The following is an 11,316-nucleotide window of genomic DNA, read 5'->3' on the forward strand; positions in this document are numbered from 1 at the left end:
TTAGGAATTAAGAAAAGTTCAACAAATTCCTGGCAAATTTTTGACAAACAAAAAGCAAGTTATAATTTGGAGGTTGGGCTTAGGGTGCAGTGTGAGAAATAGGGCTATAAATGAGAATGACTTAAAATTCTACATAAAAACAAACAAAGCTATTGTAACAAATTATCTCTGCCCACCCACCCCCAACGCAGAATACAATCAAACAAAAATTTACCCTGGGCTGGGGACTTCCCTGGTGGCACAGTGGTTAAGAAACCGCCTGCCGATGCAGGGGACACGGGTTCGAGCCCTGGTCCGGGAAGATCCCACATGCCCGGAAGATGCCCACTAAGCCCGTGTGCCACAACTACTGAGCCTGCACTCTAGAGCCCGTGAGCCACAACTACTGAGCCCAGGTGCCACAACTACTGAACCCGCATGCCTAGAGCCCATGCTCCGCAACTAGAAGCCACCGCAATGAGAAGCCCATGCACCGCCACGAAGAGTAGCCCCCTCTCGCCGCAACTAGAGAAAGCCCGCACGCAGCAACAAAGACCCAATGCAGCCATAAATAAATAAATTTTTTAAATTTATTAAAAAAAAAATTTACCCTGGGCAAAAAGAGAGCTATTCGCTAAAGAAATGTATTAAAATGTCTGATAAAAGCCAAGTCTTCTTGTATGGGTACTAAGACCCCAGAGTGAATTCCTCCATATTCTGACATTTGTGAGCAACTCCCACGAGAAAAACACTCTATCCACTCACTCTATATCAGGGTTCTTAACCTGCTGTCCAGAGATGGCCCCACCCCGCCCTGCCTCTGGCCAAGGGTCTATGGATAGAATTCAATGAACTTGGACAGTAATAAAAATCACACATTATTTTCATCAACCTCTAAATTGACGTTTGGCATTTTCTTCTGCTTTGAACTACAGCAACAAACCACAGTAGTATTAGCAGCAGCTGCGACTGTCACCACTAGAAATCACAGGCACTTTCATATATTATCGTTATTGCAGACCTCAAAATATCTTTTATGTTCATCACTATGTCAAAATTACAATAGTTAGACCTAACGCTGGATCTTACTATTTAGTGCATTTATAAAGAGCATATTACTCTTACCCCATTTGTTCTTTAATATTTTGATAACTGTGTTTCAATAAGATCAATTTCCATTGTAATCCAACATATTTTATACACTTAAAAATATTATCATAAGGGGCCCATGGGCTTCACCAGACTGCCAAAGGGGGTGCATGGCACAAAGAAGGTTAAGAACTACTATGCTGCTGGACACCTAGAGATGCACACGGCCAACTCACGTACCGAATGCCCCATCAGGCTTTCCATTTAGAAGAAAGGCCTATGGAGACACAGACCTACCTACAGACCAGCAAAGAACTTCCATCAGCTCTCCAGGCCTTTCTTAAATCAAGAGACATGAAGAAAAACAAAAGCTAATGATGAAATCTAGAGCAGTGGTCATTAAAATATAACCAAGGACCAAATCTACCCTGCTACCTGTTTTTGTAATAGTCAGCAAGCTAAGAATGGTCTTTACATTTTTTAAATGGTTGGGGGAAAAAAAATGAAATAACATTTCATGACACGGGAATTATATAGAATTCTAATTTCAGCATCCATAAAGTTTTATCAGAACACAGCCATGCTCACTCATTTACGTATTACACTGGCTGCTTTGAGAGCTGAGCAGAAGCAGAAGAGACCGTAGGTGTGGCTGTGGCTCTCTCATCACTTTACACTCATGCTCAGCATACCATGAATTTGTGACAGTATAACTTTTTTTTTTTTTTTTTTTTTTTTTTTTGCGGTACGCGGGCCTCTCTCACTGTTGTGGCCTCTCCTGTTGTGGAGCACAGGCTCCGGACGCGCAGGCTCAGCGGCCATGGCTCACGGGCCCAGCCGCTCCGCGGCACGTGGGATCCCCCCAGACCAGGGCACGAACCCACGCCCCACGCATCGGCAGGTGGACCCCCAACCACTGCGCCACCAGGGAAACCCTGACCGTTATAACTTGACAGCATGTTGAATACGTCACATATCACCAAGTCATGATACTTTTTTGTTTCATTACTAGTGCACACCCACCATGTCAAAACATGAAGAGCAGACTTTGAATGCCATGCATTTAAGACACAGTAAAGTGTGGATTATTTTACTGTCAAATTAGGTGGCAAAGCATTACGGTTATTACACAATGATACTACAGCAGTGCTGAAGGAACACAATATATGTTGACAATATTAAGCATTCATCACAATAATCCCAACTCACAGGAAAGCCACGGTGAGAAAAATTAGAAAATATAAGCAAAATATCTCATCACAAAATTATTTCCTCACAAGAATCAAAAATGAAAATGAGGCTGCAATCAAAGTAAGTTTCTGAGTGGCTCAGTTGTTAGCCAAAGAAAGCTGATGGTGAGTTAATTAAATCATGTTTGATTGCAGCAATTGAAGAACTGTCCAGAGAAAAAGTTGTTTAAGAAAACTGGCCTTTTGGCAACAACAGTTTCTCAAAGCCGTGAGGGAACTGGGAGAAGCTCTGACAACTAAAAAAATAAGACAAATGATATCAGGTGGTTTTCCTTGGCTCTTGATGAGTTGACAGATGTTACTGACATCGCTCATATCACTGTGCTGTCCAAAGTTACAACAAGAAGCAAGAGCTCCATTCTCACGCAAATTTGCAGTAGATTTATCTTCCAGGCTCAAACTACAGTTCCAGCAGTGTTTTTCAGATTTTAATGTATATGCAGACGAAATCGCTATTTCAAAATCCATTTAACTGTGCAACTGAGGAGTTATCACCTAACCTTCAATTGGAAGTAATTAATCTGCAATGTAATGACAGGCTAAAAGACAAATCTCAAGAGAAAAATCTAATAAAGTTTTTAAAATGCCTTCCAAGCAATGAATATACTCAGTAACAATCATGCTGGTGAACTGATAAAAGAGTTTTCTGCAGTACCTGCAGTAAAAAAAACACCTTTAAAGATGAAATGTATAGAGTCTAATTACAGATCAGCACTAACAGATGAATCTTTGCAATCAATTTTGATAGGGAACACTAACTTTGAACTCCAGTTAAACAAATTATTACCCCAAAAGAAGAATCCCCTCATTCTCACTAGTAAACCTGTACAACAAAAAACTCAATTATTATATGTTAAATTCTGTCAATAAAAATACTGTGGAAATTTGTTTTCTCCCACTTGTTATATCAGTAGCTACATTCTACCCTCAATTTTGCTTTTGGCTTGCAAAGCCTATCTTTTACAGAAAATATTTACTGACTCCTGATCTAGAGAATAAAACAAAAAAGCAGGAGAAAGAGAAAACCTGATCCAGAAGAAGCAAATACAATTCAAGGAAAAGAAAAGAGCACAAAAATTTTTAAATAAATAAACAAAGATATCAGGATGGTATATATATATTTTTTGCGGTACGCGGGCCTCTCACTGCTGTGGCCTCTCCCGCTGCGGAGCACAGGCTCCAGACGCGCAGGCTCAGCGGCCATGTCTCACGGGCCCAGCCGCTCTGCGGCATGTGGGATCCTCCCGGACCGGGGCACGAACCCGCGTCCCCTGCATCGGCAGGCGGACTGTCAACCACTGCGCCACCAGGGAAACCCCAAGATGGTATATTTTTTAAAAATGCTAGAAAGCTATAACAACAGAACAAGGAAGAACTCTTGATAATTATGATTTACAAAATGAAGATAAATAGAAATAGAGGAAATGTCTTAGAATATAAAGAAAAAAGGCAAAGAGAATAAAAATAGAAGATATTCCTTGTACATGAAGGGTATGAGTAAACAGTCTCACCAAACACTTAAGCACAATGAATGAAAAAAGATTCAGTCTCTAACACCACCAAGAGAAGACTCTAAAAGCTTCCAGGGAGAACAGGATACTTAACAAAGTAACTAGAATTAGACTGCCAAGACTTCACGCTAGCAACACTGGACAGTAGAAGAAAATGGGGCAATAAGCTCAAGCCGAATTCTATTTCAGCCAAATTACCTGTCAGCTATGAGAATAAAGTCAAGATATTTTCAGAAATGTTACAAGAACTCAAAAGTTTAATTCCATGCATTCCTATCTAACAATGTATGCCAGCTAAGTGAGAAAACAAGTTAGAAAATGGTGCTTAAAAAAAAAGGAAAGGATGTAATTCACAATAGTCTCATCAGACACCTAGCAATACATCTAACAAAAGGTATATAAGATGGAAGACATCTACAAAGAAAATTATAAAACACTGCTGAGATAAATTAAAGAGGAGTTAAAGACTGGACAATCCAATATTCTAAAGATGTCAATTCTCTCCCAAATGACCTAAAGAGTCAATGCATTCCAAAGTGAAAATCCCAACAGGATTTGTTGTGGAACTTGACAAACTCTTTCTAAAGTTTATATGGCAGTGCTAAGGGCTAAGAAGAGCTGAGACAGTTAAAGAAGAAAAACAACGTGAGAGGACTTGCTTATCTGATATCCAAACTTATTATAATAAAACTGTAATAATCAACACAGTGAGGTCTTGGGGGAAGGGACGGACATATAAACGGGCAGATGAGAAGAGAGAGTCCAGAAACGGACCCATCAGAACACAAACACTTGATTTTTGACACCAATGACACTGCAGACTCATGGGAGAAAAGACAGTTCTTTCCCCCCAATGAATGGTTCTGGAACAATCGGGTATGATAATGAAAAAAAAGTAAAATGAAATTTGTCCCCTCTACCTCACAGTATACATAAAAATCAATTCTGGGTGATTATAAACATAAATGGGAAAGAAAAACAACAAAACTTCTAGAAGACACTGTAGGGAAATATTTCTATTACCTCAGGATATTTAAATAAAACATATAAAACATTAACTATAAAGGAACAGATTAATAAATTTGAATACATTAAAATTATAAAACTTTTATCAAAAACTGCCATTGACTGGAAAGAAAGCCGCAAAATGAGCAGATACTTGCAACACATAATCCACAAAGAAGGGGAAAACATCCCCTACATCCGGAATAAAGAAAAAAATTTAAAAAAGACTTAAAGTGGCCCACAAAAAAGGCAAATCCAAGTTGGACAAACATGAAAAGATGCTCAACAGTAATCAAGAAAATGCAAACTGGGCTTCCCTGGTGGCACAGTGGTTAAGAATCCACCTGCCAATGCAGGGGACATGGGTTCGAGCCCTGGTCCGGGAAGATCCCACATGCCGCGGAGCAACTAAGCCCGTGCGCCACAACTACTGAACCTGCACTCTAGAGCCTGCGAGCCACAACTACTGAAGCCCATGCGCCTAGAGCCAGTGCTCTGCAATAAGAGAAGCCACCGCAATGAGAAGCCCGCACACCACAACGAAGAGTACCCCCTGCTCACTGCAACTAGAGAAAGCCCACGTGCAGCAATGAAGACCCAATGCAGCCACAAATAAATAAATTTTTAAAAAAAAGAAAATGCAAACTAAATGACAATGAAGATATCTCACCAGATGGCAGAAAATAAGAAAGGTAACAAATATCAAGTGAGCAGCAGTAGAAATACAGCCTCTCATACACTGCCTTTGGGAATAAACATCAGTAGAACCACTCTGGAATACAGTTTGGCATCATGGTAAAGGGAAAGATGCTTGTACTCTAAGACCCCATGGTTCCACTCCTAGGTAAATGTAGAGTAGATGTGCAGCAGGATACAAGTGAGAGACGTAGCAGCATTACCCATAACCCCCAAAACTGGACATGAGACCAAATGTCTACCAACACCAGAACCTAGTATATTCAAATAATGGAATGCTATGCCACTAAGAAAATGAACAAATCAGTATACGCCACTTGTGTATACTATGTATATACTACATGTATATATCGTGTATATTATGACTCTTATAAACATAACATTGAGAAAAATAAGACAGCAAAGAGCACATACAACACTGTTCTATTTCTATAAAGTGCAAAAACAGGCAAGAGAAAACTGCATTCTGAGGCGTGACAGCATTAGTAGTAAAACTGTAAAGAATGAGGAAGTGATTAGTACACAAGTTCGGACAGTAGTTATCTCCAGGAGGAGAAAAGGGAATACAACTGAAAAAGGAGGCATCAGAGGCACTGTGGGTAAAGCTTTCTTGACTTGCACAGCGTCTACTTGGGTGTTCTCTTTCTAATTAGCTGTGATACTATACATTTATGTTTTACACACTCATAAGTAAAGAGCCTGGCCTGGAGTAAGCCTACTTAGAAATAATCTAGGCATCCATCTTCTCACAGTATTGTTTCTGGGAAACTCCTCAAGATAATCGTAGAAGGTTGTACCTGTCTATCTCCTGTATGGGGTTATACATGGACTGAGGAACTTTAAGTGGGCATGAAAGACTGGGACCTACATGACTAAAATAGCATAAAAAAGGTGTGGGAAACCCAAACTGCAGTTTCTTGGTGTCCACCACAGCTCTCGTCCACAGCATTCATATATGCCCCAAAGGGCAAAAGAAGTTATGTACTTGGGTAGCTGAGACACTTCCTGAGGAGATGAAGATGCTGTACCTGCTGGATTTTCTGTCCTGTATCCTTTTATAAAGCTGAGTATAAGAATATCATATGAAAGCCCATGTGTGTCTTGTGAGTCTCATTGTCAATTTGAACCCATTCTTTTGCAGTGCGTTAAAATTCACAATTAAAAAAGTTCAAAAAGAGAAAAAGCAAGAAAGATGCAGATATTGGCGTTGCTGTGGGTTGACTGTGTCCTCCCCAAATTCTTATGTTGAAGTCCTAACCCCTAGTACCTTAGAATGTGACCTCATTTGGAAATAGGGCCATTATATGTATAATTAGTTAAGATGAGGTCATTAGGGTGGGCTTTAATCCAATATGGCTGGTGTCCTTATAAAAGTGGGAAATGTAGACACAGACGTATTCACACAGGGAGAACGCCCTTCAAACATGAAGGTAAAGATCAAGATGATGCTTCTGGAAGCCAAGCCAGGGAAGACCAAAGACTGCCAGCAAACCAACCAGAAGCTAGGGCAGAGGCACGGAACAGATTCTTCCTCACAGCTGTCAGAAGGAACCAACCCTCCCGACAGCTTGCTCTTGGACTTCTAGCCTCAAGAAACACAAGACGATAAATTTCTGTTGTTTAAATCACCCAGTATGAGGTACTTTGTTATGGCAGTCCTAGCAACTGAATACAAGCTTCAAGCTATAAATCACTACGGTTAGTTAAGTTCAGCAAATCAAAATTTTTAATCTAATTTGAAAAGAAAGAAGATTTTGAAACCGTTAACAACCATTTCAAAGATAGGGGAAACCAAAATACAGACAATGCACTAGAAACAGTTCATGTTAAACAACAAAGTTCTTAAATGATTAATTTTTTTTTAAGTATAACAAGGTTTCCTTTGATATAAGTAACCTGGTCTCAAATGCTGACTAAAAGGAGACAAATAGGATCCCTAATCAACTTCTCACAGCCATTTCTGTCTGTTTTTTCAATACACCAACTTAATCTTACTTTTTTGGAAATTTGCTCACACTTCAGTTTTACTTTCCATTTTATTTTCTCTTCTTGTGTTTCTTCAACTTCTGTATCATCTATTCCACCATCGATTCTGCAGCAAAAATATCAAATAACACAGACGGGTTTTTCAACATGAAAAGGGTTCATACCACAACATTAATATTCACTGCTTTGGTTTACCTTCAACTTGCCCTCAAAGAAATTCAAAATTCAAAATCTACCCCAAATATTCCAGAGAAACATTCCATCATTACTACTCAATGATGAGTAGTAAATGTCAACACATATTTATGAGTAAACCGCAAAGCTGAAACTTTATATTACATAACCTTAATGTTCAACTATTAGCAGCTATACAAATCATCCATTCATTCAACAAATACTGAGTATCCACCGCACACCAGGCTCTGGACCTTAAATCCTGGAATACAACAATGAAAAAGACCTTGTTCCTGCCTTCTAAGAACTTTCTATCTACTTGGGAGAAAAAAAGAAAGCAATTTCCGTATGGTGTGCTAAGTATCAGTGTATACATGAGGAACACTTAACCTAGATTTGGGGGCCAGAAGTTTTCCTAACCTAAAAGATATGTAAGGGCTTCCCTGGTGGCGCAGTGGTTGAGACTCCACCTGCTGATGCAGGGGACACGGGTTCGTGCCCCGGTCCGGGAAGATCCCACATGCCGCGGAGCAACTAAGCCCGTGCGCCACAACTACTGAACCTGCACTCTAGAGCCTGCGAGCCACAACTACTGAAGCCCATGCGCTATCCCACATGCCGCAGAGCGGCTGGGCCAGTGAGCCATGGCCGCTGAGCCTGCACGTCCGGAGCCTCGGCGGGAGAGGCCACAGCAGTGAGAGGCCCGCTTACCGCAAAAAAAAAAAAAAAAAGATATGTAAGAATTAAAAACAAAGATGAATGTCAGGGAGAAGAGTATTTCAGGTAGAATGCAGGGTGCCTTTCGAGGTCCAGAGAGAACTAAACTTATATTCAAGTGGGAAGATGAAAAAGAAAAGTTGTTGTCAGGGTCATTAGGACTGAGAAACTGAGCATGCATAGATACCATCTGAGATGACTACTTGAGGTTATTCCAGCAAAACTAAAAATAACCTAAGAAAGATGAAGATGGGAAATAAAAGAAAAAAAGAAGCCAATAAAATGTACAGGTAAATCTAAATAATGGTTGATGCTATAGACACAGAAGTCTGAAGACAACTGTGTCTCAGCAAGTAGTGATCAAGAGATAAAAGCTTAAGATCTGAGTTGCACGCCAGATAAAGGCAAGGACTAGGCAATGTGTATGTTCTCAAAAGAACATGTTGCGAAAGGCACTGCTAGCACTGGAATGTCAAGAGTGGTTTTGTGCTTCTTTCAAAGTTACAGGAGGAGCTCAGGCTTCACAGCCTCATCCAATCCAACAGTTTACGACGCCGATCTGTCCCTAGTCAGAGCTTCAGTCACGTCCATCAGATGAGAGACCAAGGTGTGCGCCTTCTACAGAGGCCATCGTTACAAGAGCCAATAAACCAAATGCTGTGGAGTTTCACTGTTCTAGTTTTCGGTAATGAATCATCTTACGGAGTAGGAAGCAACCTCTCCTTAGGCAGAGCAATAATGACCACAGCAGCAATTACAGCAGCAGCTGACTCTTGCATTACACTTACTCTGTGCCAGGCGCTGCTCCATGCACATTACACACATCACAACAGCCTATGACATATATACTATGGTTTAAAAGCCCATTTTACAGATAAGAAAACGGAATACGGAAGGCTTATGTAACCTGCCTCAAATCTAGCAAATGGTGGAGCTGAGATTTGAGTCCAGGCAGGCAGAGCCAACTTCCTATTCAAAATATGTACCTGGATATCTACTAGACAAAATCTTAAAATATCCCAAACTGAACTTTATTTCTTTTTTTTTGGCCGCGCTGCACGGCTTGCGGGATCTTAGTTCCCAGACCAGGGATTGAACCTGCGCCACGGCAGTGAAAGCGCCGAGTCCTAACCACTGGACCACCAGGGAACTCCCCAAAACTGAACTCTTGATCTAATCCTCCTGCAATCTTAAACAGCAACTCCAACCTTCTAATGATACAAACCAAAAACCTTGAAGTTGACCTTAACTCCTCTCTCAGACCGCCCATCCAATCTCTGAGGAAATAGTTTATCTTCCAAATATATCCTTACCTGACCACTTCTTGTTGCTAAAACTACGATCCAAGCTACTCTGGCCCCCCCTCCGTTCTACTCTCCACATAACGAGATGGTCCTGCTAATATGTCACTCTCGGCTAAAAACCCTCCAAGACCTCTCACCTCACTCAGGGTAGGAGCCAGAGTCCTTACTACGGCACCTAGAAGTCCCTACACAAGCTGCCTCCCCCTCCGCCCCCCATCCCAATACCTCTCGAGTTCCCCTTTACCAGTCCCACTATTCTTACTCCACACCAGTTGTCTTTCTGGCTACTTCGCTCCCAACACCCCATCACATCTAGCTCACTCCACCTCAGGACCTTTATATGGAATACTCTTCCCACTAGAGAATCAACCTCTCTCACCTCCTTCAGGTCCCTACTCAAATATTAATGATGTTATTAGTGAGGCTTTCCTTACCTCCCTTACTTAAAAGATCTACCTCCTCCCTACCATCCCATCCTCTCTTACCTCCCTAACCTGCTTCCATTTTCTCCGTGGCAGTCTCAACGCCTTTTTCAACCTAAAGGAAACAGTATATCCCAGTGGAGTTCGCTGCTCTATTATGGTCTTTAGGATCTTCCGATGTAAATCAGGAGACTCTATCCTTCACCGCACAGTCTTTTCTACCCAAAAGGGCCTAGCACGTGCAGTGAGAATGACAAATGATCTCTGTCCCCTAGGAGCTGACTGCCTGCAAGGGCAAAGCGCTATGGGGCCGCAGGCGGGTTCCCACCCGGCCGGAGGGGCCGGGTCGCAGAGAGAGGGGAGCATCCCGGGCCTCCCTCGCCGTCTGGGCCGCTCCCCCAGGCCCAGGCTCCCGGCACCGCTGGCCCCGGCGGCCTATGAACCGGGCCCCATTCCCGGCTTCTAACCCCTGCCCCGGAACGACCTGTGGGCGCCCGGCCGTCGCACCGGCCCGGCCGGCCCGACGCGCTCCCCGCGGGACCTGGCGGCCCTGCCAGCGCGGCCTCCCGAAGGAACAAAGGGGCGGAACCTAACTGCATCCCCTGCGTTCAAAGCATGAAAAAGACCGGGGGTCACCTTTGGTCAGAGTCCGTGGCGGGCTTCTTGCCGAGAGCCGGGTTGGGGGGTTTGGAGAAAAGATTCTCAAAATCCATCATTCTCGTCAGAGCCCGACAGCTACCGAGAAACAGGTACGGCGTGAGGAGAGCGCCGCACACCACTAGAAGGACGCCGCGCACCATGGGCAGGACGCCCCGCTCATGCGCTTTTCCGTCCCCGGCTCTGCGCACGCCCGCTCTCGCCCCCTCCCCCGCGGCCCTGCGCAGGCGCCGTCCTCCTGGCCGTTTGCGTTTACGCTTCTCGACACGTTATCTCAAGTATTTAGTAGAATTTTAAAACGTAGTCCTCCTTTATTTACCTTTAGTGAAAACTCTTCGATCGAAGTCACAGTGTTTCTAAGGCATGGTAGCTGACGTTTATTTGAGCGCTCACTTTGTACCAGGAATCATTTCACATTTTCGCTCACCTAATCTTAACAACAGCCCTCTAAGAAATACACTATTACCTCCCACATTTTCAGATGAGTAACGAGAGCGGTGGACTGATTTTGCGACTTGCAGACTCT

The 11,316-nt window shown here is 42.7% G+C and overlaps 1 protein-coding gene across 4 annotated transcripts in view; it reads right to left on the minus strand.

Annotated features, from left to right (window-relative positions):
* The window catches only part of ZC3H8 (zinc finger CCCH-type containing 8), a 34,204-nt gene extending 23,231 nt beyond the window's left edge, over positions 1-10,973 (minus strand). For 2 of the 4 annotated variants that reach the window (XM_067704385.1, XM_067704384.1), the window contains exons 1-2: positions 10,770-10,973; positions 7,526-7,622 (exon numbers count right to left, since the gene is read on the minus strand). In XM_067704385.1, coding sequence (XP_067560486.1) covers positions 7,526-7,622; positions 10,770-10,933 — 261 coding nt within the window. In that variant the 5' untranslated portion in view covers positions 10,934-10,973. The remainder of the gene's footprint in view (positions 1-7,525; positions 7,623-10,769) is intronic. The other 2 variants (XM_067704387.1, XM_067704386.1) reach the window with 1 other exon arrangement.
* Between the last annotated feature and the right edge of the window lie 343 nt (positions 10,974-11,316).

The sequence above is a fragment of the Pseudorca crassidens genome, chromosome 14 (assembly GCF_039906515.1).
Source record: "Pseudorca crassidens isolate mPseCra1 chromosome 14, mPseCra1.hap1, whole genome shotgun sequence".
NCBI lineage: Eukaryota > Metazoa > Chordata > Mammalia > Artiodactyla > Delphinidae > Pseudorca > Pseudorca crassidens.